Source organism: Chlamydomonas reinhardtii, chromosome 3, assembly GCF_000002595.2.
Source record: "Chlamydomonas reinhardtii strain CC-503 cw92 mt+ chromosome 3, whole genome shotgun sequence".
NCBI classification, from domain to species: Eukaryota; Viridiplantae; Chlorophyta; class Chlorophyceae; order Chlamydomonadales; family Chlamydomonadaceae; genus Chlamydomonas; species Chlamydomonas reinhardtii.
This window is the reverse complement of record NC_057006.1, coordinates 6,987,755-7,012,751: the sequence shown is the minus strand read 5'-3', so window position 1 is coordinate 7,012,751 and position 24,997 is coordinate 6,987,755. Positions and strand designations below refer to the sequence as shown.

Here is a 24,997-nt window from a genome sequence, read left to right as displayed (position 1 = left end):
CACGTCCTCGCCTGCGCATAAGCTGGACACTCCAGGAAGATGTGCGTCAGGCTGGCCCACGCCCGCGGGCCAGGTGGCCCGCAGGCGGGGTGAGGACAGTGCGCCCCCAACCCCCCGCACCCCGTGGTCACCCGTGGACGAATTCCCTTGCCCGCCCTGTACAGCCCGCAAGGCAGGTAAGCATGTTGTAGCCGGTACACCAGCACCTTTGCCCCCCGACTAGCGTGACTGTCCCACAGCCTCCGCCACGTACCCCGCAGAAGGGACGCATCCGGGGGCGGCATGCGAGGGTCGCCCTCCACCGCCGCCGCTGCTGCCGCCGCCGCCGTGGCTGGAGCCCGCTTAGTCAGCGCCACATCTGGCCCGTTTAGTTTTCTGCTTGTGTCTCCTCTGCCGGTTCTCCTGGGGTGTTGCTTAAGCAACCGACTTGTGGGGGTGGGGTGGGTTTGGGCGGGGCGTGTGCGTAGTGCTGGTGTTTCTTTTTCTGGCGCGCGGTGGTGGTGGTTCTTGCGGTTAGGCTGTGGTGTAGTTTGGTGCTTGGGTTAGGTCTGGCGGTGTTTTTGTGCAACCCCTCCCGGGGGGCGGGGGGGCCAGCCTCCTGCTCTGTCTGCCGGGTCGGGGTGGGGTGGGGTTGGATGGTTGGGGGTGGTTGGTGGCGGTTTTCGAGGTGTTTGCTTTCTGTTTTCTTCTCTTTTCTTCTCTTCTTGCCCTGTCAGGGTTCTGGTCTCGGGGACCAGGCTGCTTTCCGGCAGTAGGGGGGCAGCGCGTCTGCCCCTGTTCAACCTTGTAAGGATGATTCCTCAAAAAAAAAAAGGCCCCGTGCTAGGTCCCGCCCCGCCCGCCGCCTGCTCCTGCAGCCGCGCGGAACGCCGCGGCCCCTCAGCCGAGTGCTGAGCGAACGGGGACGCATACGACTGCAGTTCTCTCGCTGGCGTGTTCTGCAGCCCGGCTGCCGCAGAGGTGCGGTGGAGCCAGGTGTCCAGAGCCACCGGGTTATTGTTGAAGTGCTGCGCCGCCGTGGTGGTCAGCTGCGCCGCTGCACGCTGCCACTCCGCCTCCCGCTCCGCCAGCCGCGACTGTGCCGCCGGCTGGGTCCTCGAACCCCCCGCCTGCTGTGCTGGCGCCGGGCACGGCATGGCTGCGGGGCGGGCCGGAGCCGGAGGTGCGGCCGGGTTAGCCGCGGTGATGGCCCGCCGCACGTCCCGCACCGTGTAGTCCGCCAAGCTGACACCCGCAATCCGGCAGTGCTCCGGGTGCACCACCACCCCAGCCTCCGGCGCCAGGAAGTACGGCGCCCGAGGCCACGCCCCCGCCCGGTCCCCTGGTGATGCTGCATCGTACGCCGCCCGCTCTTCAAAGGTCCACAGGTGCCGCGGCTTGCGATGCTGCAGCACACAGGCAGGCTGCCACGCCCCATCCACCGCCGGGGGCAGCACGCCAGGCCCAGGCTCCAACAGCCGCCCCGTGTAGTGGACGTAGGACACAGCCCCCGCAGCATTAGCCACCCACAGCTGGTCCAGGCTAACCCGCCACTGTGGCGGCGCCGCTGGCGGCTGAGTGGCTGGCTGCGGTGGATGCTGTTCCACACCCGCGCTCCGCACGTGGCCGACTGCGGCCGCCAGCCGGGCAGGCAGCCCCGCTGGCGCTGGCGCGTCGCTGTACACCCACGCCCACGTGGTGGCGGAGTCCGGGCGCACATGGGTAAGCAGCGCCCGGGTGAGCGTCTTCCAGGGTTGCCGGCCTGGCTGGGCAAGGAGGGCGAAAGTCTTAGCTTGCAGGGCAGACAGGAACGCAGGCAGGTCGACGTGGTTGACACCCCCATCCTTGTACGGCAGACAGGCCGTTTCCCGCTTGGGCAGCAGGAGCGGGTTCCCATGCGACACCAGGCTGGCGTCCTCAGCGTGCATGGAGCGCGCAGCAAAGTGGTCCACCAGGTCGGTGAGTTCCTTCAGCTGCGCAGGCGACGGGTTGAGGAAGCTGAAGTGGTAGGCCAGCTTTGCCGCCAGCACCTGCTTTGCAATGTGCACACGGCCAACAAGAGTCAGAGACAGGGCATCACCAGGGGAACGGGCGGGGGCGTGGCCTCGGGCGCCGTACTTCCTGGCGCCAGAGGCTGGGGTGGTGGTGCACCCGGAGCACTGCCGGATTGCGGGTGTCAGCTTGGCGGACTACACGGTGCGGGACGTGCGGCGGGCCATGACCGCGGCCAACCCGACCGCACCTCCGGCTCCGGCCCGCCCCGCAGCCATGCCGTGCCCGGCGCAAACACAGCAGGCGGGGGGTTCGGGGACCCAGCCGGCGGCACAGTCGCGGCTGGCGGAGCGGGAGGCGGCGTGGCAGCGTGCAGCGGCGCAGCTGACCACCACGGCGGCGCAGCATTTCCACAATAACCCGGTGGCTCTGGACCCCTGGCTCCACCGCACCTCTGCGGCAGCGGGGCTGCAGAACACGCCGGCGAGAGAACTGCAGTCGTATGCGTCCCCGTCCCAGCAGTCAGGTGAGGGGCCGCGGCGGTCCGCGCGGCTGCAGGAGCAGGCGGCGGGAGGGGCGGGACCTAGCACGGGGCCTGCCACGGCGGCGGCGGCAGCAGCGGCGGCGGTGGAGGGCGACCCTCGCATGCCGCCCCCGGATGCGTCCCTTCTGCGGGGTACGTGGCGGAGGCTGTGGGACAGCCACGCCAGTCGGGGGGCAAAGGTGCTGGTGTACCGGCTGCAACATGCTTACCTGCCCTGCGGGCTGTACAGGGCGGGCAAGGGCATTCGGCCACGGGTGACCACGGGGTGCGGGGGGTTGGGGGCGCACTGTCCTCACCCCGCCTGCGGGCCACCTGGCCCGCGGGCGTGGGCCAGCCTGACGCACATCTTCCTGGAGTGTCCAGCTTATGCGCAGGCGAGGACGTGGCTGCAGCAGCTGTGGGCCTGCGTTGCGCCCCAAGCAGCGGCGCCGCCAGTGACGGACGCGGGCTTCATGCTGGGGGACCGCATGGGTATGTGGGCCTCAGGCCCGCGGGGGGCGGGCGCGCTGCTGTGGAGCACTTTGCGGGCCACCTTCTTGTACGCCGTCTGGTGTGCGTACTGGTCCCGCGAGCCTGCTAAGCAGACGTCGGAGCATGTGGTTCGGGAGGTGGTCAGCGAGCTGCGCAGGGTGATGCAGCTGCGTTTCACTGCCGCCACGCTAACCCCTGAAACCCTGTCGGCTCTGCCCACACAGCTTCTCACCGCACAGCTCAAGGCGGCTAAGCTGGAGCACTTTGTTGCCATCTGGTCGGCGGGTGGCGCGCTTTGTGAAGTGGAGGAGGTTCAGGGTGGGTCACCGAAGTTGAACTTGCGGCTGACGCTTGCATCACCTGTGCAGGCCCCCTAGGTTTCCTTTTGGGCGGCGGTTCTTTCCAGGCGCTGGCATGGCGTTTATCGACATCCGCTTATCTGGCGCCCATGTGTTTTAGCTCTGGCTGGCGTCGCAGCGCCTGGGCGGCTGTGGGACTTCCTGCACAGCGCGTCTTGCAGCGGGCTGGAGCCCGCTTATATTAGTCAGCGCCGCATCTGGCCCGTTTAGTTTTCTGCTTGTGTCTCCTCTGCCGGTTCTCCTGGGGTGTTGCTTAAGCAACCGACTTGTGGGGGTGGGGTGGGTTTGGGCGGGGCGAGTGCGTAGCGCTGGTGTTTCGTTTTCTGGCGCGCGGTGGTGGTGGTTCTTGCGGTTAGGCTGTGGTGTAGGTTGGTGCTTGGGTTAGGTCTGGCGGTGTTTTTTTGCTACCCCTCCCGGGGGGCGGGGGGGCCAGCCTCCTGCTCTGTCTGCCGGGTAGGGGTGGGGTGGGGTAGGATGGATGGGGGTGTTTGGTGGCGGTTTTCGAGGTGTTTGCTTTCTGTTTTCTTCTCTTTTCTTCTCTTCTTGCCCTGTCAGGGTTCTGGTCTCGGGGACCAGGCTGCTTTCAGGCAGCAGGGGGGCAGCGCGTCTGCCCCTGTTCAACCTTGTAAGGATGATTCCTCAAAAAAAAAAAGGGCAGCCCACAGACGCGCCACAAACGCCATGCCGCGAGCCCGCCGGGTGTACAAGTCAGCTGCAGCCGCATCAGAGTCCCACGACAGGGGCACACCCAGGTGCGTCACGGCGCCAGTGGTAAACGGCACCCCCGTGTGTGGGCAAGGGCCCGTCAGGTGCGCAAACCTGCCAAGGCCCATGGCCTTGCTCTTGTCCGGATGGACACGGGCGTTGGACGCGCGGCAGAACAGCTGTACTGCCGCCATCAGGACCGGCCCGTCCACTGCCGGGTCGCGCGCCGTGAGGGTCGTGTCGTCAGCGTGGTGGGCAGCAGGTGGCGCCTGCTCGCCGCTGGGTAACAGGGGCGTGCGCAGTGCCCCTTGCTCCACCTGCCGCCGCAGAAAGGACGTCAGTGGCTGCATCTGGATGACCCACAGGGGTGGTGAGGCGGTGCTGCCCTGCGGCAAGCCGTTCAGCACTGGGAAGGCGTCAGAGAGCATCCCGTTCACACACACGCGGGCAGAGCCGTTGGCAGTGATCAGGCGGATCCAGCGCAGCATGCGCGGCCCAAACCCCAGACCCTCCGCGGACGCATACAGCCACTGCCGGTGCACCCGGTCATACGCCTTTTCGATGTCCAAGAAGTACAGCGCACCACCCTGCCGTGGCGTGCCGTCCGCGCCCACGTCCAGGCGCATCCATTCGATCAGGCCTTGGAGGTACAGCGCGTTGTCTCCAATCCAGCGGCCGGTGATAAACGCGGTCTGCAGCCCATCCACAACTGCATCCAGGGCGGGCTGCAGGCGGGCGCTGACGGCCTTGGACACCATCTTGAAGTCGCAGTTGAGCAGCGTGATGGGCCGGTAGGACGCCAGCTCGGCGCGGTCCAGGCTTTTGCCCTTGTAGATGAGCGTGATGATGCCCTCCCGCCAGGAGGCGGGCAGCGCCGCCGCCATTTCGCCGCCATCGTGGGCGTCTGCAGCGGCAGCAAAGGCAGCGGCAGCAGCAGCACACAAGCGCGGACCCAGCAGCGCCCAGAAAACCTTGTACACCTCGTACGGGACCCCGTCCGACCCAGGCGCTTTACCATTGGCGGAGCCAGCCAGCGCTGCCATCAGCTCGGCATCACTGAGGGCGCCGTCACCGGACCCCTCTGCGGCGGCGTGCAGATCCGCCGGAACCTTGCGGTCAATGGCCGCCAGAAGCTGTTGCTGCGACGCCGTACAGACCGGCTGCACGCGGAACAGGCCGGTGGGGCTGGTGCTGCTGTACATGGCTGCGGCGGCAGCGGAGACAGTGTTGCGCGTGCCCGGCCCCGTGAGCGCCACAGGCGCCGGTTGCCCCGGCACCTTCAAGTGCGTGATGGGCTCCTGCACGCCGGCTGCTGGCTCGTCAGCCTGCCGATGGAACCAGCGAGTGCCCCGCTCCCCATGCTCCTCCATCAGTGCAGCGCGGGCATTGTGGCTGGCCGCTGCGGCAGCTGCCCGCTCCTCCCGCACCGCCAAGTTTGCCATGGCCGCAGCCTGACGCTGTGCGGCGCTGGCACCCGGCCGGTCGGCCAGGGCAGCGGCCGCGTCTGCGGCCAGCACCACGCCATGCAGCCCATCCCGGGTCTGGCGTGCATGCCGACGGTGGATGCTGGTGGCGGCCTCCCGCAAGAAGAACTTGTCCGCCTCCCATTGCGTGCAAGCGCCGTCACCTGTACTGGCCAAGGGATTTGCGGCAACGTGCGCCTCCAAGTGCTGCTCGAGCTCCAAACGCAGCGAGGGGTGAAACAGCAGGTACGTGGGGAAGCGCCACTGGTTGGTGATGCCCTGGCCTGCGGGGGCCTGGGGCTCCCCCTTGGGGCCCACCGATCTGGCGCACTGCTCCGAGACCACATAAGCACACGCCAGGTTAGAAGGGTCCGAGGTGGTGGGATAGCCGCCCGCCTGCAGCACCAAATCGGTGCGACCGCGGAAAGCCCCCCACACAGGGCCCCCTACCATCTTGACCGTGACGGTGTAGGTGCCCGGAATGATGGGCCGGGTGTCCACTGGCACGTGAACCGTGAGGACAGCCTGACCACGCTGGAACGGTACCGCCAGCGGCGACTTGCGCATGAGCTCCGCTGTGAAGGCTGCTTTGCTGGCGCTGGTCGCGCGCCGGCTGAAGGCCAGCCCCGCAAACGTGCGGGAGGGGCGGCCTGTGCTGTGCAGGGAGTGGCCCTGCAAGAGCTGTGGCTGGTTGCCCTTTTTTTTAAAAGTCATCCTTACAAGGTTGCGGTGGTAGACGCACTACCACCCTACTGCCAAGGCAGCCTGGATCATGCCCTGCCTGCACATGGTGTCCAGCACTGACAAGGCAGCGCTGGTCACTTCCCGGACGCCGGCTGAGGACAGCTGCTCGCCCTCTGGGAGCCCCGTGGCGGCACCCACCAGAAGGACTGGGTAGGTAGGCAGGCTGGGGCCCTGAGGCTGCGTCGTCAGGTCCTGCACGCCGTGCGCCAGGCTATGCGTGGACAGGGCAAGGTGGAGCTGCAGCCCGGGGCTGAAGAACGGGCTGGCAGCATTGCCCCCACCTGCAGGGGTGCGGTCCGCTGCCAAGTCTGGCAGTGGGCGGCGATGCCCAAACGCAGGCCCCCCACACGGCACGGCATGTGCTGCTGTGGCCGCGCCATGTGTGTTTGTGCTGCATGGCTGGTGTTGGCCCCTGGTGTCTTGGCTGCGCTGAGACACCAGGCGGAACCGACCAGGATCACCCAGCAACTGCATAGCTACCCAAGATCAGCACTCACAGGGCATCACAGCAGGGCGGGCGCCAGGCAGCCGGGCGCCAGGCAACAAGGGCACGAAGACGAGCCACACCCCAAAAAAACAGAGCTGCAGGGCTCCCCCGACCGCCACACCCAAAGCACCCTGCTGCACGCACGGATGCAAATGACCAACCACAAAGGTTGATACGCCGCCTGCTCCAAGCTGGTGAAGTGTGGTGCTCCCCGAGATGTTAAAATGCCGACAAGCGAAATGTCGCCAACTCCACGGCGACGCTCCTGAACCGCCAGAATCCTATTCCATAGCGGTGTCGAATTCCAAAGCACAAGCCGGCATAGGCTGAAGGGCGCTGGAGAGGGAGTGTCGCGCTACAGCTGCAAAGTGGACTGACAAAAAACGAGCACGCCCACAAATGCAAACTGCTTCACAGTGGTTCGTAGGCCTTAAGAAGCCTAATACAAAGGGCTGTTTTAGGCGGAGAAAGGCTTTGCCCGCACGTAGCGTAAAATAAGTTTTGAAGCGGGACTAAGGAAGGAGGGACGCCCACGGTTGTGAGAGGCGGGGGAAGGGGACAAGTGCGGACGAAGGCCTGGGGTCAAGGCGTGTCGAACCCCATCGCTAGGCAAGGGCTGAAGGTAGTAAGCATGTAGCCTCGGTAGGCTATTTGTTAAGTCCTGTTTGGTGTAGAATCGTGTCAGTAGGCAGTGAGAGGCTCGTTAGTGCACGGCACGCTAGTTTTGTGTTTCGGAAAATGGGCCGACAAGGGCCCTCGACAGTGCAGGGTGTGCAGCGGTCGTTAAAGCTAGACGCCGCCAAACCTCTCAGTAAGGCGGATCAGAAGTTTATGGAGGCAGAGGACAAGAAGATCAGCGCAGCTATGCAGGCTTGCGACGAGCAGATCGCTAAGCTCGCCAAGCCCCGGGCCACGAGGGCGGGGCAGACGGGCCCGGCAGAGGCCAAGTACGCAGCCGATAAGCTGGCTCTGGAGCAGCAGCGTGATCAGGCGATTGTGGCGATTCGGCAGGGCGCCACATTCAAGCAACTGCAGGCGCGCGTTGCTCGGCGCAAACTGCTGTTGGCGCGACTGGCGGAGCTGCAGGCGCAAGCGCAGCAGGAACTGCCAGAACTGGCAGAGGGAGCGAGCGAGGACGAGGCCGCGGACGATGACGGTGATGACGATGACGGTGAGGAGTTGGAGAATGTGGATGCACCGCTAGGGCCAGGGGTGATCGCGGGTGGGACGGTTCAGAACAAGCAGCCGCAGAAGCAGAAGCAGACTGGTCAGCGGCAGCAACAGCTGGGGGGCAGGGCAGTGCTGGCGAGCGGACAGAAGGGCGCGGCACGGGCGACGAACAAGCTCACGCGTTCTCCCTTCCTTTCTCCCGATGACTCGGACTCCGAGCTGCTGGGGGAGCTTTGGGAGGAGGATGCTGAGACGGAGGCCCTGCGGCGGGCAGCGGGCCGGCGGTCCAACAAGGACCGCCTACAGCAGCTGCTGGCGGCCGGCGCTCCCACGCAGCCGCCGCCGCAGCTTGCTGCGCTGCCGCAGGTGGACTCCGTGGCCGCGCTTATGAGTGGCTTGGCGCAGGAGAAGGCGACCGCACAGCTGCTGCAGGACATCCCTTTCCTGCAGCAGATTGCGACGGCCACAGGGGCGCGCGCGCCCACAAAGAAGCCCAGCGCGTTTGATGACCACCTGCAGGACCAGATCGATGATCTCAGGCAGCAGCAACAACTGGGCCTGCAGCTGGTGGCCCAGGCACAGGACGCATCATCCCGCGGTCTGCTGCAGGAGCACGTGGCGGTGGTGTCAGTCAAGCTCACGCAGCTGCAGGACTTCCAGCAGCTGGTGCCGTGGATGCGGAAGGCGGCGAAGGGCCACGACGTGTTCATGAGCACCATGCAAAAGGGCTCGGCGGCGGAGAAGGCGTTCCTGAAGGCGGCAGCAAAGCAGCTGCAGCGCCAGGCGCAGGCCGAGCGCGCGCGGGACCGGAAGGGCAGCGGCAGCGGCAGCGGGGCGTGGGCAGCGCCAAGCGACGACAGCGAGGAGGAGGCGCTGCCGCCTCCTCCCAAGCGGCAGCGGATGGAGCCGGCGCCGGCGTTCAAGCAGCAGCCGCTCATCGAGACACGCACCTGCGCGTGTTGCGATAAGATGGGCCACGTCTGGCGCAACTGCCCGGACCTACAGCGGATGCCGGAGGCGGAGCGGACGGCGAAGATCAAGCAGCTCAATGAGCTGTACTCCGGCGGCGGGGCCCGGCCCCGGGGCCGCGCGTAGGAAGCTGCGGAGCTTGTCGCCGGACGCCGCCGGGCTCGGCCGGCGGCGCGGCCCACACCAGACACGGTGGCGGCGACAAGCTCACAGGGCCAAGCAGCGACTGACAGAGGTGAGCGACCTGACTGCAGTGGGTACTATAGTCGTGTGGCACCGAATCTGCTTGGCGGGGCGCGGGTGGGGCGCGCGGGCACGGTGGGGTGTATAGGAGCGTCGGCGTTTCCTTCGTTGCTGGGCCCACGGCACTGGGTGACAGGCCCCCGGCAGGCGCCCGGGTGACGAAACGCCCCCGGCAGGTGCCCGGGTGACGAAACGCCCCCGGCAGGTGCCCGGGTGACGAAACGCCCCCGGCAGGTGCCCGGGTGACGAAACACCCCCGGCAGAGCATCCGGGTGACGAACTGCTGGGCTGTACGTAGACAGGGCGCGGCGCCCTTTCGGTGTGTTTTCTCCCCTCCTTTCCTCCACAGGCGCAGAGGCCGCGATAGACGGCGGGGCTGTGGAAGGATTGCTGCAGACAGCCTTGACGGAGGACTGGCTGCTGTCGGCAGCCGCCGACGCAGCTGCGGGTGTGATGCAGCGCGCAGCAGCACTACTGGCGGAGGAACAGCGGGTGGCGGCAGACACTGCAGTCGCGGCGGCGGAGGCGGCGGAGCAATCAGCAGCTGCTGCGGTGGCAACTGCAGCAGCTGGCACGACCTGGTTTGGGCCAGATGGCGTCAAGTTACGCACCGCAGCCTGGCAGGCATACGGGTTCGACTCGCCGGCCATCAGGAATGAGATCGTGTGGCAGTTTCACACGGAGCCGGCGGCGCGCACCGTCCGCAACCACGCATCCGCACGGCAACACCGGCAGCAGCTGGGCGCGCACTTCGATGCCATGTTGCGGGAGGGAATTACAGAGCAGTATAGCCCGGCGGTGCATGGCGCAGTGGAGAGCTTCGCAGCGGTAGTCAACCCCCTACACGTCGTGCCGAAAGGCGACGACATCCGGCCCATCATCGACCCCAGCGCGTCCGGCGTCAACGCATGCATGCAGCAGCTGCCGTGCCGACTGCCGGACCTCGCAACGCTGCTGGAGCAGCTGCCGCGCAACGGATACCTGGGCAAGCGGGACCTGGCGTCCGGGTTTCATCATTGTGTGTTGGCACCAGCAGCTCGGCGCTTCATGGCATTTCGCCACCCCGTCAGCAATGCACTACAGCGCTACATTGCCTTGCCGTTCGGCGCCAGCCAGAGCCCCGCCATCTTCTGCGAACTGACGGCGGCAGCCACCACCATTTTCCAAACCGAGTGCGACCGGCGCGGGCTGCAGGTCCGCATCTTCACGTACTGCGACGACTTCATGATTGTCGGGCAACGGCACGTCGACGTGGTGGGCGCGTTCGAGGTGATGGACGTGGTGGGAGCGGAGCTGGGCCTCACGTGGAAGGCGGCCAAGGACCAGGGGCGGGACGTGGCGTGTCAGCAGCTAGAATTCCTGGGCATGCTGTTTGACACGGTGCGTTTGGAGATGCGCATTACACCTGACAAGCGGCAGCGGTACGCAGCGGGGCTGCGATCGCTGCTCGACGCAGCGGCGGCCGGCGCGGTACAGCGGCACGATCTGGAGACCACTGCCGGCCGGCTCACGTTCGTTGCCCGCGCATGTCGATGGGGATACACTTTCCTGCAAAGTGTCTACGACACGCTGTTCTCGACGCAGCAGCCGGCCCCACCCACAGTGCGGCTGGGCCCGGCGGCGCTCGAGGACCTGCAGTGGTGGTGGGAGGTGCTGCGGGCGGACTCCTCGCTTTGGGACGGCGCCCGACAATGCACGGTCGCGGGACTGGAACTGGTGCGGGGGGAGTTCGCTGACGCTCAGAGCGGCGCCGTGGTGTTCACCGACGCCAGCGGGGCGGGCTTCGGCGCCGCGTGGGAGGAGGCGGAGCTGCAGGGAGTGTTCTCGCAGCAGCAGCGGCAGTCGCACATCGCGTGGTTAGAGCTGACGGCGGTGGTGCGAGCGTTGCAAGCGTGGGCGCCGCGGCTGAAGGGCCGCAAGGTGCTAGTCCGCTGCGACAACACGCAGGCAGTGGCGGCCGTTAACCACGGCTCCACGCGCGTCAGGGAGGGGCGCAGCCTCTGCAGACAGCTGGCAGAACTGGCGATACGGGAGGGCTTCGAGGTGCGGGCAGAACATATCGCAGGCGTAGAGAACGTGCGAGCAGACCGACTCAGCCGACAGCTGGCACAGGCACGGGACCAGAATCTGCGCCTCAAGCCGGCCATCTTCCAGGGCCTGGTGGTGGGCAGGTACCGGCCCACCGTCGACTGCTGCGCGGACGTTCTGGGCTTGAACGCACAGCCAGGGTGCAACGAATTCTTCAGCCCGGAGCGCTCGGTGTTGGGCCAGGAGCAGCAGCTGGCGGGCAAGGTGCTGTGGGCGTTTCCACCGGTGGCGCTGGTGGGCGAGGTGCTGGCGACAATAGCAGCAGCAGCACGCATCAGCAGCGCCACCAGGGCGACAGTGGTGGTCCCGGACCAGCCGGACTACCACTGGTACCGGCGCTGGGTGCGGGGGCCGAGCGGGGCGGGCACCGTGTTTAAGACTAAGGGCAGACTATCCGCCGGGCGGAGGGTGTGCCTGTGGCCGTGGGGAGAAGAGGCGGAGCCGGCGCCGTACGACTTCCTTGTATTGCGAGTACACTGACCGTGGCCCGCAAGCCCCTCTCCGCAGGACCGGCGGCCGCGGAGGGCCCGTGTGCTACATGCGCGCGCCGCTGCGGCCGGGCGGACCTGCGCTGCGAAGGCTGTGGCTCAAGGGCGCATCACCAATGCCTGGGCGCCAAGAAGACGGCCTACCCGGGCGGCTGGTTCCGCTGCACGAACTGCGTGCTGGCGGCGGCAGGCGTGGGCGGCGGCGCAACGGCCAAGGCGTTAGCGGCAGATTGGGTCGCGCTGGCCGGGGGGGATGTGGCGGACAGCTCAGCCGGCGTGTACGCCACGGGGCTGCGGCGGTACGTGGCCTTCTGCAGCACGGAGCTCAACCTGCGCGAGCGGGAGGCGCTACCACCGGGCCGGAAGGGCGACTTGAACCCACACGCGGTCTGCCTCTTTCTGACGCACTGTATTCGGCGGAAGGGCTTAGCGCACAAGACGATGGAGGGCAACATCAGCGCGCTGGCAGACTGGCAGCGCTCGAAGGGCGTCCACGGCGACGACCTGATCAGCCGGCACCCGCTCGTCCGGCGTGCGCTGCGCATCTTGAAGCGCGGCAGCGGGGGGGCCCAGCAGAAGCCACCGCTGCCGCTCTCCGTGCTGCGCCAGCTGGTCGGGTGGCTGGCCGTGGTGGCGGCACAGAACGGCCAGCAGGCCGAGGCGTGCAGCCGTGACGCCTGCTGGCTGGCGCTGGGCTTCTTCGGGATGCTGCGCCGAGGCGAACTGGCGGCACTTCAGCTGGGAGACGTGGGACAGCAGAAGCCGGAAGGGCCGGTGGTGCTGGAGATCCAGCGCAGCAAGACGGACCAACAGGGTGCGGGCGCAGCAGTACACCTAGCAGCGATGACAGCCAGCCGCATCCCTATCGGGAGGATTGTGGGCAGATACATACAGTGGCGGCGTGCGGCGGGGGCTGGCGACGGCGATCCGCTCTTCGCGGTGGTGGGGCGGCGCACGGGGGGGCTTGGGAAAGAGTGGTTCACGCGGCGGCTAAGGAGCCTGCTACAGGCGATGTGGGAAGGGGCCGCGGGTAAGCCGGACGCGGCGAGCTTCTCAGCTCACAGCTTGCGCAGGGGCGGGGCGACGGCAGCTGCCAACGCGGGGGTTTCAATCGAGGACATTAAGGAGCACGGCCGGTGGAAATCGGACGCCGTGCGCGTGTACATCCGCAAGTCAACCGTGGAGCAGCGGCGGCTAGTGGCGAGAATGTGAGCAGAGTGGGGAACCGGTGTGGGGGGTAGTTTCTGCCCGGCGCAAGGTAGGCGCGGCGGGGCAGACCTGGTTTAGAAGGGCGGCGTTTGGTGGGCGCCGCCGGGCCGGGCGTGGGGAGATGGATCCCGAATCCTCACCCGCACGGGTACGGCCCGCAATCCCCCATATCTGTTTTGCTACTCCCTGGACATAGCATGAGTAGGTTTGCGAACGGACGCCGAAGGCGGTAACATTGCTGAGAGAGACAGTACCGAGTGCAAGACGATGCGGTGTAATTGTGTGGGTGTGTTACATGGGCTCCGACTCTCCGCAGCCCATCAGCTCAAAGGGCTGTTTTAGGCGGAGAAAGGCTTTGCCCGCACGTAGCGTAAAATAAGTTTTGAAGCGGGACTAAGGAAGGAGGGACGCCCACGGTTGTGAGAGGCGGGGGAAGGGGACAAGTGCGGACGAAGGCCTGGGGTCAAGGCGTGTCGAACCCCATCGCTAGGCAAGGGCTGAAGGTAGTAAGCATGTAGCCTCGGTAGGCTATTTGTTAAGTCCTGTTTGGTGTAGAATCGTGTCAGTAGGCAGTGAGAGGCTCGTTAGTGCACGGCACGCTAGTTTTGTGTTTCCCGCCCACCCACCCCTCGTTTTCCTGACCACAGTGTTATGTTGAAGGCCGACAGTGGGGGCACTGGTGGCGACGCTATTATGGTTTGACTTGTCTGGTTTGCCAGAGGACGTGTCCGGGGGGGTAGTTTCTGCCCGGCGCAAGGTAGGCGCGGCGGGGCAGACCTGGTTTAGAAGGGCGGCGTTTGGTGGGCGCCGCCGGGCCGGGCGTGGGGAGATGGATCCCGAATCCTCACCCGCACGGGTACGGCCCGCAATCCCCCATATCTGTTTTGCTACTCCCTGGACATAGCATGAGTAGGTTTGCGAACGGACGCCGAAGGCGGTAACATTGCTGAGAGAGACAGTACCGAGTGCAAGACGATGCGGTGTAATTGTGTGGGTGTGTTACATGGGCTCCGACTCTCCGCAGCCCATCAGCTCAAAAGGAAGCAAGTCAAACAGCGCGAGAGAAATGACGTCGACTGTTTCAAAGCTGTGCAGAAGGAAAGGAGGATGCAAGAATAGCAAGAGAAGAGAGTAAAGTAAAGTAAAGTAAAGTAAAGTAAAGTAAAGCCTGCCGATGGAACCAGCGAGTGCCCCGCTCCCCATGCTCCTCCATCAGTGCAGCGCGGGCATTGTGGCTGGCCGCTGCGGCAGCTGCCCACTCCTCCCGCACCGCCAAGTTGGCCATGGCCGCAGCCTGATGCTGCGCGGTGCTGGCACCCGGCCGAGTGATGCCGAGCTGATGGCAGCGCTGGCTGGCTCCGCCAATGGTAAAGCGCCTGGGTCGGACGGGGTCCCGTACGAGGTGTACAAGGTTTTCTGGGCGCTGCTGGGTCCGCGCTTGTGTGCTGCTGCTGCCGCTGCCTTTGCTGCCTCTGCAGACGCCCACGATGGCGGTGAAATGGCGGTGGCGCTGCCCGCCTCCTGGCGGGAGGGCATCATCACGCTCATCTACAAGGGCAAAAGCCTGGACCGCGCCGAGCTGGCGTCGTACCGGCCCATCACGCTGCTCAACTGCGACTTCAAGATGGTGTCCAAGGCCATCAGCTCCCGCCTGCAGCCCGCCCTGGATGCAGTTGTGGATGGGCTGCAGACCGCGTTTATCACCGGCCGCTGGATTGGAGACAATGCGCTGTACCTCCAAGGCCTGATCGAATGGATGAGCCTGGACGTGGGCGCGGACGGCACGCCACGGCAGGGTGGTGCGCTGTACTTCTTGGACATTGAAAAGGCGTATGACCGGGTGCACCGGCAGTGGCTGTATGCGTCCGCGGAGGGACTTGGGTTTGGGCCGCGCATGCTGCGCTGGATCCGCCTGCTCACTGCCAACGGCTCTGCCCGCGTGTGTGTGAACGGGATGCTCTCTGACGCCTTCCCAGTGCTGAACGGCTTGCCGCAGGGCAGCACCGCCTCACCACCCCTGTGGGTCATCCAGATGCAGCCACTGACGTCCTTTCTGCATTGGCAGGTGGAGCAAGGGGTACTGCGCACGCCCCTGTTACCCAGCGGCGAGCAGGCGCCACCTGCTGCCCACCACGCTGACGACACGACCCTCACGGCGCGCGACCCGGAGGTGGATGGGCCGGTCCTGATGGCGGCAGTACAGCTGTTCTGCCGCGCGTCCAACGCCCGTGTCCATCCGGACAAGAGCAAGGCCATAGGCCTTGGCAGGTTTGCGCACCTGACGGGCCCTTGCCCACACACGGGGGTGCCGTTTACCACTGGCGCCGTGACGCACCTGGGTGTGCCCCTGTCGTGGGACTCTGTTGCGGCTGCAGCTGACCTGTACACCCGGCGGGCTCGTGGCATGGCGTTTTTGGCGCGTCTGTGGGCTGCCCTGTCTCTGACTCTCGTTGGCCGTGTGCACATTGTGAAGCAGGTGCTGGCGGCGAAGCTGGCCTACCACTTCAGCTTCCTCAACCCGTCGCCTGCGCAGCTGAAGGAACTTACCGACCTGGTGGACCACTTTGCTGCGCGCTCCATGCACGCTGAGGACGCCAGCCTCAGCTGACCACCACGGCGGCGCAGCACTTCAACAATAACCCGGTGGCTCTGGACCCCTGGCTCCACCGCACCTCCGCGGCAGCCGGGCTGCAGAACACGCCGGCGAGAGAACTGCAGTCGTATGCGTCCCCGTCCCAGCACTCAGGTGAGGGGCCGCGGCGTTCCGCGCGGCTGCAGGAGCAGGCGGCGGGCGGGGCGGGACCTAGCACGGGGCCTGCCACGGCAGCGGCGGCAGCAGCGGCGGCGGTGGAGGGCGACCCTCGCATGCCGCCCCCGGATGTGTCCCTTCTGCGGGGTACGTGGCGGAGGCTGTGGGGGCCTGCACAGCCACGCCAGTCGGGGGGCAAAGGTGCTGGTGTACCGGCTGCAACATGCTTACCTGCCTTGCGGGCTGTACAGGGCGGGCAAGGGAATTCGTCCACGGGTGACCACGGGGTGCGGGGGGTTGGGGGCGCACTGTCCTCACCCCGCCTGCGGGGCCACCTGGCCCGCGGGCGTGGGCCAGCCTGACGCACATCTTCCTGGAGTGTCCAGCTTATGCGCAGGCGAGGACGTGGCTGCTGCAGCTGTGGGCCTGCGTTGCGCCCCAGGCAGTGGCGCCGCCAGTGACGGACGCGGGCTTCATGCTGGGGGACCGCATGGGTCTTATCTTTTTTTGAGGAATCATCCTTACAAGGTTGAACAGGGGCAGACGCGCTGCCCCCCTGCTGCCTGAAAGCAGCCTGGTCCCCGAGACCAGAACCCTGACAGGGCAAGAAGAGAAGAAAAGAGAAGAAAAACAGAAAGCAAACACCTCGAAAACCGCCACCAACCACCCCCATCCATCCTACCCCACCCCACCCCGACCCGGCAGACAGAGCAGGAGGCTGGCCCCCCCGCCCCCCGGGAGGGGTTGCACAAAAACACCGCCAGACCTAACCCAAGCACCAGCCTACACCACAGCCTAACCGCAAGAACCACCACCACCGCGCGCCAGAAAAGAAAACACCAGCGGTATGCACTCGCCCCGCCCAAACCCACCCCACCCCCACAAGTCGGTTGCTTAAGCAACACCCCAGGAGAACCAGCAGAGGAGACACAAGCAGAAAACTAAACAGGCCAGATGTGGCGCTGACAGGGCAAGAAGAGAAGAAAAGAGAAGAAAACAGGAAGCAAACACCTCGAAAACCGCCACCAACCAACCCCATCCATCCCACCCCACCCCACCCCGACCCGGCAGACAGAGCAGGAGGCTGGCCCCCCCGCCCCCCGGGAGGGGTTGCACAAAAACACCGCCAGACCTAACCCAAGCACCAACCTACACCACAGCCTAACCGCAAGAATCACCACCACGCGCGCCAGCAAAGAAAACACCAGCGCTACGCACTCGCCCCGCCCAAACCCACCCCACCCCCACAAGTCGGTTGCTTAAGCAACACCCCAGGAGAACCGGCAGAGGAGACACAAGCAGAAAACTAAACGGGCCAGATGTGGCGCTGACTAAGCGGGCTCCAGTCCGCTGCAAGACGCGCTGAGCAGGAAGTCCCACAGCCGCCCAGGCGCGGCGATGCCAGCCAGAGCTAGTACTCATGGGCGCCAGACAAGCTGATGACGATAATACGCCACGCCAGCGCCTGGAAAGAAATGCTGCCCAGAAGGAAATCTAGGGGGCCTGCACAGGTGATGCAAGCGTCAGCCGCAAGTTCAACTTCGGTGACCCACCCTGAACCTCCTCCACTTCACAAAGCGCGCCACCCGCCGTCCAGATGGCAACAAACTGCTCCAGCTTAGCCGCCTTGAGCTGTGCGGTGAGAAGCTGAGTGGGCAGAGCCGACAGGGTTTCAGGGGTTAGCGTGGCGGCAGTGAAACGCAGCTGCATCACCCTGCGCAGCTCGCTGACCACCTCCCGAACCACATGCTCCGACGTCTGCTTAGCAGGCTCGCGGGACCAGTACGCACACCAGACGGCGTACAAGAAGGTGGCCCGCAAAGTGCTCCACAGCAGCGCTCCCGCCCCCCGCGGGCCTGAGGCCCACATACCCATGCGGTCCCCCAGCATGAAGCCCGCGTACGTCACTGGCGGCGCCGCTGCCTGGGGCGCAACACAGGCCCACAGCTGCTGCAGCCACGTCCTCGCCTGCGCATAAGCTGGACACTCCAGGAAGATGTGCGTCAGGCTGGCCCACGCCCGCGGGCCAGGTGGCCCGCAAGCGGGGTGAGGACAGTGCGCCCCCAACCCCCCGCACCCCGTGGTCACCCGTGGACGAATTCCCTTGCCCGCCCTGTACAGCCCGCAAGGCAGGTAAGCATGTTGCAGCCGGTACACAAGTACCTTTGCCCCCCGACTGGCGTGGCTGTCCCACAGCCTCCGCCACGTACCCCGCAGAAGGGACGCATCCGGGGGCGGCATGCGAGGGTCGCCCTCCACTGCCGCCGCTGCTGCCGCCGCCGCCGTGGCAGGCCCCGTGCTAGGCCCCGCCCCGCCCGCCGCCTGCTCCTGCAGCCGCGCGGACCGCCGCGGCCCCTCACCTGACTGCTGGGACGGGGACGCATACGACTGCAGTTCTCTCGCTGGCGTGTTCTGCAGCCCGGCTGCCGCAGAGGTGAAGTGGAGGAGGTTCAGGGTGGGTCCCTGAAGTTGAACTTGCGGCTGACGCTTGCATCACCTGTGCAGGCCCCCTAGATTTCCTTCTGGGCGGCTTTTCTTTCCAGGCGCTGGCGTGGCGTATTATCGTCATCAGCTTGTCTGGCGCCCATGAGTACTAGCTCTGGCTGGAGTGGCAGCGCCTGGGCGGCTGTGGGACTTCCTGCTCAGCGCGTCTTGCAGCGGACTGGAGCCCGCTTAGTCAGCGCCACATCTGGCCCGTTTAGTTTTCTGCTTGTGTCTCCTCTGCCGGTTCTACTGGGGTGTTGCTTAAGCAACCGACTTGTGGGGGTGGGGTGGGTTTGGGCGGGGCGAGTGCGTAGCGCTGGTGTTTCCTTTTCTGGCGCGCGGTGGTGGTGGTTCTTGCGGTTAGGCTGTGGTGTAGGTTGGTGCTTGGGTTAGGTCTGGCGGTGTTTTTGTGCAACCCCTCCCGGGGGGCGGGGGGGCCAGCCTCCTGCTCTGTCTGCCGGGTCGGGGTGGGGTGGGGTGGGATGGATGGGGGTGGTTGGTGGCGGTTTTCGAGGTGTTTGCTTTCTGTTTTCTTCTCTTTTTCTTCTCTTCTTGCCCTGTCAGGGTTCTGGTCTCGGGGACCAGGCTGCTTTCAGGCAGCAGGGGGGCAGCGCGTCTGCCCCTGGTCAACCTTGTAAGGATGATTCCTCAAAAAAAAAAAAGGTGCGGTGGAGCCAGGGGTCCAGAGCCACCGGGTTATTGTGGAAATGCTGCGCCGCCGTGGTGGTCAGCTGCGCCGCTGCACGCTGCCACTCCGCCTCCCGCTCCACCAGCCGCGACTGTGCCGCCGCCTGGGTCCCCGACCCCCCCGCCTGCTGTGCTGGCGCTGGGCACGGCATGGCTGCAGGGCGGGCCGGAGCCGGTGGTGCGGCCGGGTTAGCCGCGGTGATGGCCCGCCGCACGTCCCGCACCGTGTAGTCCGCCAAGCTGACACCCGCAATCCGGCAGTGCTCCGGGTGCACCACCACCCCAGCCTCCGGCGCCAGGAAGTATGGCACCCGAGGCCACGCCCCCGCCCGTTCCCCTGGTGATGCTGCATCGTACGCCGCCCGCTCTTCAAAGGTCCACAGGTGCCGCGGCTTGCGATGCTGCAGCACACAGGCAGGCTGCCACGCCCCATCCACCGCCGGGGGCAGCACGCCAGGCCCAGGCTCCAACAGCCGCCCCGTGTAGTGGACGTAGGACACAGCCCCCGCAGCGTTAGCCACCCACAGCTGGTCCAGGCTAACCCGCCACTGTGGCGGCGCCGCTGGCGGCTGAGTGGCTGGCTGCGGCGGATGCTGTTCCACACCCGCGCTCCGCACGTGGCCGACCGCGGCCGCCAGCCGGGCAGGCAGCCCCGCTGGCGCCGGCGCGTCGCTGTACACCCACGCCCACGTGGTGGCGGAGTCTGGGCGCACATGGGTAAGCAGCGCCCGGGTGAGCATCTTCCAGGGTTGCCGGCCTGGCTGGGCAAGGAGGGCGAAAGTCTTAGCTTGCAGGGCAGACAGGAACGCAGGCAGGTCGACGTGGTTGACACCCCCGTCCTTGTACGGCAGACATGCCGTTTCCCGCTTTGGCAGCAGGAGCGGGTTCCCGTGCGACACCAGGCTGGCGTCCTCAGCGTGCATGGAGCGCGCAGCAAAGTGGTCCACCAGGTCGGTGAGCTCCTTCAGCTGCGCAGGCGACGGGTTGAGGAAGCTGAAGTGGTAGGCCAGCTTCGCCGCCAGCACCTGCTTCGCAATGTGCACACGGCCAACCAGAGTCAGAGACAGGGCAGCCCACAGACGCGCCACAAACACCATGCCGCGAGCCCGCCGGGTGTACAAGTCAGCTGCAGCCGCCTGGGGGGCACCACGGACCTCCACCTGCATGGGCTTTTTTTTTGAGGAAACATCCTTACAAGGTTGAACAGGGGCAGACGCGCTGCCCCCCTGCTGCCTGAAAGCAGCCTGGTCCCCGAGACCAGAACCCTGACAGGGCAAGAAGAGAAGAAAAGAGAAGAAAACAGAGAGCAAACACCTCGAAAACCGCCACCAACCACCCCCATCCATCCCACCTCACCCCACCCCGACCCGGCAGACAGAGCAGGAGGCTGGCCCCCCCGCCCCCCGGGAGGGGTTGCACAAAAACACCGCCAGACCTAACCCAAGCACCCACCTACACCACAGCCTAACCGCAAGAACCACCACCACCGCGCGCCAGAAAAGAAAACACCAGTGCTACGCACTCGCCCCGCCCAAACCCACCCCACCCCCACAAGTCGGTTGCTTAAGCAACACCCCAGGAGAACCGGCAGAGGAGACACAAGCAGAAAACTAAACGGGCCAGATGTGGCGCTGACTAAGCGGGCTCCAGCCCGCTGCAAGACGCGCTGTGCAGGAAGTCCCACAGCCGCCCAGGCGCGGCGATGCCAGCCAGAGCTAGTACTCATGGGCGCCAGATAAGCTGATGCCGATAAACGCCACGCCAGCGCCTGGAAAGAACCGCCGCCCAAAAGGAAATCTAGGGGGCCTGCACAGGTGATGCAAGCGTCAGCCGCAAGTTCAACTTCGGTGACCCACCCTGAACCTCCTCCACTTCACAGAACGCGCCACCCGCCGCCCAGATGGCCACAAAATGCTCCAGCTTAGCCGCCTTGAGCTTTTTTTGAGGAATCATCCTTACAAGGTTGAACAGGGGCAGACGCGCTGCCCCCCTACTTAGCTGTGCGGTGAGAAGCTGTGTGGGCAGAGCCGACAGGGTTTCAGGGGTTAGCGTGGCAGCAGTGAAACGCAGCTGCATCACCCTGCGCAGCTCGCTGACCACCTCCCGAACCACATGCTCCGACGTCTGCTTAGCAGGCTCGCGGGACCAGTACGCACACCAGACGGCGTACAAGAAGGTGGCCCGCAAAGTGCTCCACAGCAGCGCGCCCGCCCCCCGCGGGCCTGAGGCCCACACACCCATGCGGTCCCCCAGCATGAAGCCCGCGTCCGTCACTGGTGGCTCCGCTGCCTGGGGCGCAACGCAGGCCCACAGCTGCTGTAGCCACGTCCTTGCCTGCGCATAAGCTGGACACTCCAGGAAGATGTGTGTCAGGCTGGCCCACGCCCGCGGGCCAGGTGGCCCGCAGGCGGGGTGAGGACAGTGCGCCCCCAACCCCCCGCACCCCGTGGTCACCCGTGGCCGAATGCCCTTGCCCGCCCGGTACAGCCCGCAAGGCAGGTAAGCATGTTGCAGCCGGTACACCAGCACCTTAGCCCCCCGACTGGCGTGGCTGTCCCACAGCCTCCGCCACGTACCCCGCAGAAGGGACGCATCCGGGGGCGGCGTGCGAGGGTCGCCCGCCACCGCCGCCGCTGCTGCCGCCGCCGCCGTGGCAGGCCCCGTGCTAGGCCCCGCCCCGCCCGCTGCCTGCTCCTGCAGCCGCGCGGAACGCCGCGGCCCCTCACCCGACTGCTGGGACGGCGACGCATACGACTGCAGCTCTCTCGCCGGCGTGTTCTGCTGCCCGGCTGCCGCAGAGGTGCGGTGGAGCCAGGGGTCCAGAGCCACCGGGTTATTGTGGAAGTGCTGCGCCGCCGTGGTTGTCAGCTGCGCCGCTGCACGCTGCCACTCCGCCTCCCGCTCCGCCAGCCGCGACTGTGCCGCCGGCTGGGTCCCCGAACCCCCCGCCTGCTGTGCTGGCGCCGGGCACGGCATGGCTGCGGGGCGGGCCGGAGCCAGAGGGGCGGCCGGGTTGGCCGCGGTGATGGCCCGCCGCACGTCCCGCACTGTGTAGTCCGCCAAGCTGACACCCGCAATCCGGCAGTGCTCAGGGTGCACCACCACCCCAGCCTCCGGCGCCAGGAAGTACGGCGCCCGAGGCCACGCCCCCGCCCGTTCCCCTGGTGATGCTGCATCGTACGCCGCCCGCTCTTCAAAGGTCCACAGGTGCCGCGGCTTGCGGTGCTGCAGCACACAGGCAGGCTGCCATGCCCCATCCACCGCCGGGGGCAGCACGCCAGGCCCAGGCTCCAAGAGCCGCCCCGTGTAATGGACGTAGGACACAGCCCCCGCAGCGTTAGCCACCCACAGCTGGTCCAGGCTAACCCGCCACTGTGGCGGCGCCGCTGGCGGCTGAGTGGCTGGCTGCGGCGGATGCTGTTCCACGCCCGCGCTCCGCACGTGGCCGACCGCGGCCGCCAGCCGGGCAGGCAGCCCCGCTGGCGCCGGCGCGTCGCTGTACACCCACGCCCACGTGGTGGCAGAGTCCGGGCGCACATGAGTAAGCAGCGCCCGGGTGAGCGTCTTCCAGGGTTGCCGGCCTGGCTGGGCAAGCAGGGCAAAAATCTTAGCTTGCAGGGCAGACAGGAACGCAGGCAGGTCGACGTGGTTGACACCCCCATCCTTGTACGGCAGACAGGCCGTTTCCCGCTTTGGCAGCAGGAGCGGGTTCCCGTGCGACACCAGGCTGGCATCCTCAGCGTGCACGGAGCGCGCAGCAAAGTGGTCCACCAGGTCGGTGAGCTCCTTCAGCTGCGCAGGCGACGGGTTGAGGAAGCTGAAGTGGTAGGCCAGCTTCGCCGCCAGCACCTGCTTCGCAATGTGCACACGGCCAACCAGGGTCAGAGACAGGGCAGCCCACAGACGCGCCACAAACGCCATGCCGCGAGCCCGCCGGGTGAACAGGTCAGCTGCAGCCGCATCAGAGTCCCACGACAGAGGCACCCCCAGGTGCGTCACGGCGCCAGTGGTAAACGGCACCCCCGTGTGTGGGCAAGGGCCCGTCAGGTGCGCAAACCTGCCAAGGCCCATGGCCTTGCTCTTGTCCGGATGGACACGGGCGTTGGACGCGCGGCAGAACAGCTGTACTGCCGCCATCAGGACCGGCCCGTCCACCGCCGGGTCGCGCGCCGTGAGGGTCGTGTCGTCAGCGTGGTGGGCAGCAGGTGGCGCCTGCTCGCCGCTTGGTAACAGGGGCGTGCGCAGTGCCCCTTGCTCCACCTGCCGCCGCAGAAAGGACGTCAGTGGCTGCATCTGGATGACCCACAGGGGTGGTGAGGCGGTGCTGCCCTGCGGCAAGCCGTTCAGCACTGGGAAGGCGTCAGAGAGCATCCCGTTCACACACACGCGGGCAGAGCCGTTGGCAGTGAGCAGGCGGATCCAGCGCAGCATGCGCGGCCCAAACCCAAGTCCCTCCGCGGACGCATACAGCCACTGCCGGTGCACCCGGTCATACGCCTTTTCGATGTCCAAGAAATACAGCGCACCACCCTGCCGTGGCGTGCCGTCTGCGCCCACGTCCAGGCGCATCCATTCGATCAGGCCTTGGAGGTACAGCGCGTTGTCTCCAATCCAGCGGCCGGTGATGAACGCGGTCTGCAGCTCATCCACAACTGCATCCAGGGCGGGCTGCAGGCGGGCGCTGACCGCCTTGGACACCATCTTGAAGTCGCAGTTGAGCAGCGTGATGGGCCGGTAGGACGCCAGCTCGGCGCGGTCCAGGCTTTTGCCCTTGTAGATGAGCGTGATGATGCCCTCCCGCCAGGAGGCGGGCAGCGCCGCCGCCATTGCACCGCCATCGCGGGCGTCTGCAGCGGCAGCAAAGGCAGCGGCAGCAGCAGCACACAAGCGCGGACCCAGCAGCGCCCAGAAAACCTTGTACACCTCGTACGGGACCCCGTCCGACCCAGGCGCTTTACCATTGGCGGAGCCAGCCAGCGCTGCCATCAGCTCGGCATCACTGAGGGCGCCGTCACCGGACCCCTCTGCGGCGGCCTGCAGATCCGCCGGAACCTTGCGGTCAATGGCCGCCAGAAGCTGTTGCTGCGACGCCGTACAGACCGGCTGCACGCGGAACAGGCCGGTGGGGCTGGTGCTGCTGTACATGGCTGCGGCGGCTGCGGAGACAGTGTTGCGCGTGCCCGGCCCCGTGAGCGCCACAGGCGCCGGTTGCCCCGGCACCTTCAAGTGTGTGATGGGCTCCTGCGCGCCGGCTGCTGGCTCGTCAGCCTGTCGATGGAACCAGCGAGTTCCCCGCTCCCCATGCTCCTCCATCAGTGCAGCGCGGGCATTGTGGCTGGCCGCTGCGGCAGCTGCCCGCTCCTCCCGCACCGCCAAGTTGGCCATGGCCGCAGCCTGACGCTGCGCGGCGCTGGCACCCGGCCGGTCGGCCAGGGCAGCGGCCGCGTCTGCGGCCAGCACCACGCCATGCAGCCCATCCCGGGTCTGGCGTGCATGCCGACGGTGGATGCTGGTGGCGGCCTCCCGCAAGAAGAACTTATCCGCCTCCCATTGCGTGCAAGCGCCGTCACCTGTACTGGCCACGGGATTGGCGGCAACGTGCGCCTCCAAGCGCTGCTCGAGCTCCAAACGCAGCGAGGGGTGAAACAGCAGGTACGTGGGGAAGCGCCACTGCTCCCGGTGCGCATGTGGCAGGTCGGGCAAGGACAGGGTGAGCAGCACACCGTTGTGGTCCCCAGGCGCCCCATACGTGCGTGCGACATCCACCACCCACGGCGCCGCGGTGGCACTGACATACCACCGATCCAGGCGTGCGGGAGTGGCCGGCTTGGGTGTGGCCGGATGCGTGTAGCCCTTGGCGCCGCCACGCTTGCTCGCCCAAGGGTCCACCAGACTGAACTGGGCGAGGAGGCTGGCAAGTTGCGGGGCACCTGCAGCACGTGACGGGCTAGGGGCCGCCTCCTGACTGGCATCAATGACACAGTTCCAGTCCCCACCGACAACAAGCACCCTGTCCGTGGCCAGGTGGGGATGCAGCCCGGCAAAGAAAGCAGGCTTGTCCGCCACGGCCGTGGGCGCATACACGCAAAAAACCCACCCCACCCCCACTTTACTTTACTTTACTTTACTCTACTCTCTTCTCTTGCTATTCTTGCATCCTCTTTTC

The 24,997-nt window shown here is 66.5% G+C and overlaps 2 protein-coding genes across 2 annotated transcripts; one reads left to right on the top strand and one right to left on the bottom strand.

The window, feature by feature from the left end:
• Positions 1-684: 684 nt before the first annotated feature.
• On the bottom strand, positions 685-6,286 carry CHLRE_03g208551v5 (uncharacterized protein). Its single transcript, XM_043061556.1, has 3 exons — positions 4,165-6,286; positions 2,424-2,523; positions 685-2,009 (listed from the first exon to the last, which is right to left on the bottom strand). The coding sequence occupies exons 1-3, from the start codon at positions 6,225-6,227 to the stop codon at positions 801-803; spliced, it is 3,372 nt and encodes a 1,123-aa protein (XP_042926430.1). The 5' UTR covers positions 6,228-6,286; the 3' UTR covers positions 685-800.
• A 741-nt stretch (positions 6,287-7,027) lies between these two features.
• On the top strand, positions 7,028-13,909 carry CHLRE_03g208550v5 (uncharacterized protein). Its single transcript, XM_043061555.1, has 4 exons — positions 7,028-8,980; positions 9,071-9,118; positions 9,476-11,681; positions 11,807-13,909. Exons 1-4 carry the CDS (start codon positions 7,483-7,485, stop codon positions 12,912-12,914), a joined length of 4,860 nt encoding a protein of 1,619 aa, XP_042926429.1. The 5' UTR covers positions 7,028-7,482; the 3' UTR covers positions 12,915-13,909.
• Positions 13,910-24,997: the final 11,088 nt, after the last annotated feature.

Bases quoted from the DNA above. Each gene is read 5' to 3' on its own strand.
- CHLRE_03g208551v5 (XM_043061556.1), bottom strand. From the start codon at position 6,227: ATGACTTTTAAAAAAAAGGGCAACCAGCCACAGCTCTTGCAGGGCCAC. The intron at 2,524-4,164 runs GTTTGCGCACCT...CTGCTCCTGCAG, and splicing joins AAGGCCATGGGCCTTGGCAG to CCGCGCGGACCGCCGCGGCC. The intron at 2,010-2,423 runs GTGCGGTGGAGC...ATTGCAAAGCAG, and splicing joins GCAGCCCCGCTGCCGCAGAG to GTGCTGGCGGCAAAGCTGGC.
- CHLRE_03g208550v5 (XM_043061555.1), top strand. From the start codon at position 7,483: ATGGGCCGACAAGGGCCCTCGACAGTGCAGGGTGTGCAGCGGTCGTTA. The intron at 8,981-9,070 runs GCGGGGCCCGGC...GGCCCACACCAG, and splicing joins CAATGAGCTGTACTCCGGCG to ACACGGTGGCGGCGACAAGC. The intron at 9,119-9,475 runs GTGAGCGACCTG...TTTCCTCCACAG, and splicing joins CCAAGCAGCGACTGACAGAG to GCGCAGAGGCCGCGATAGAC.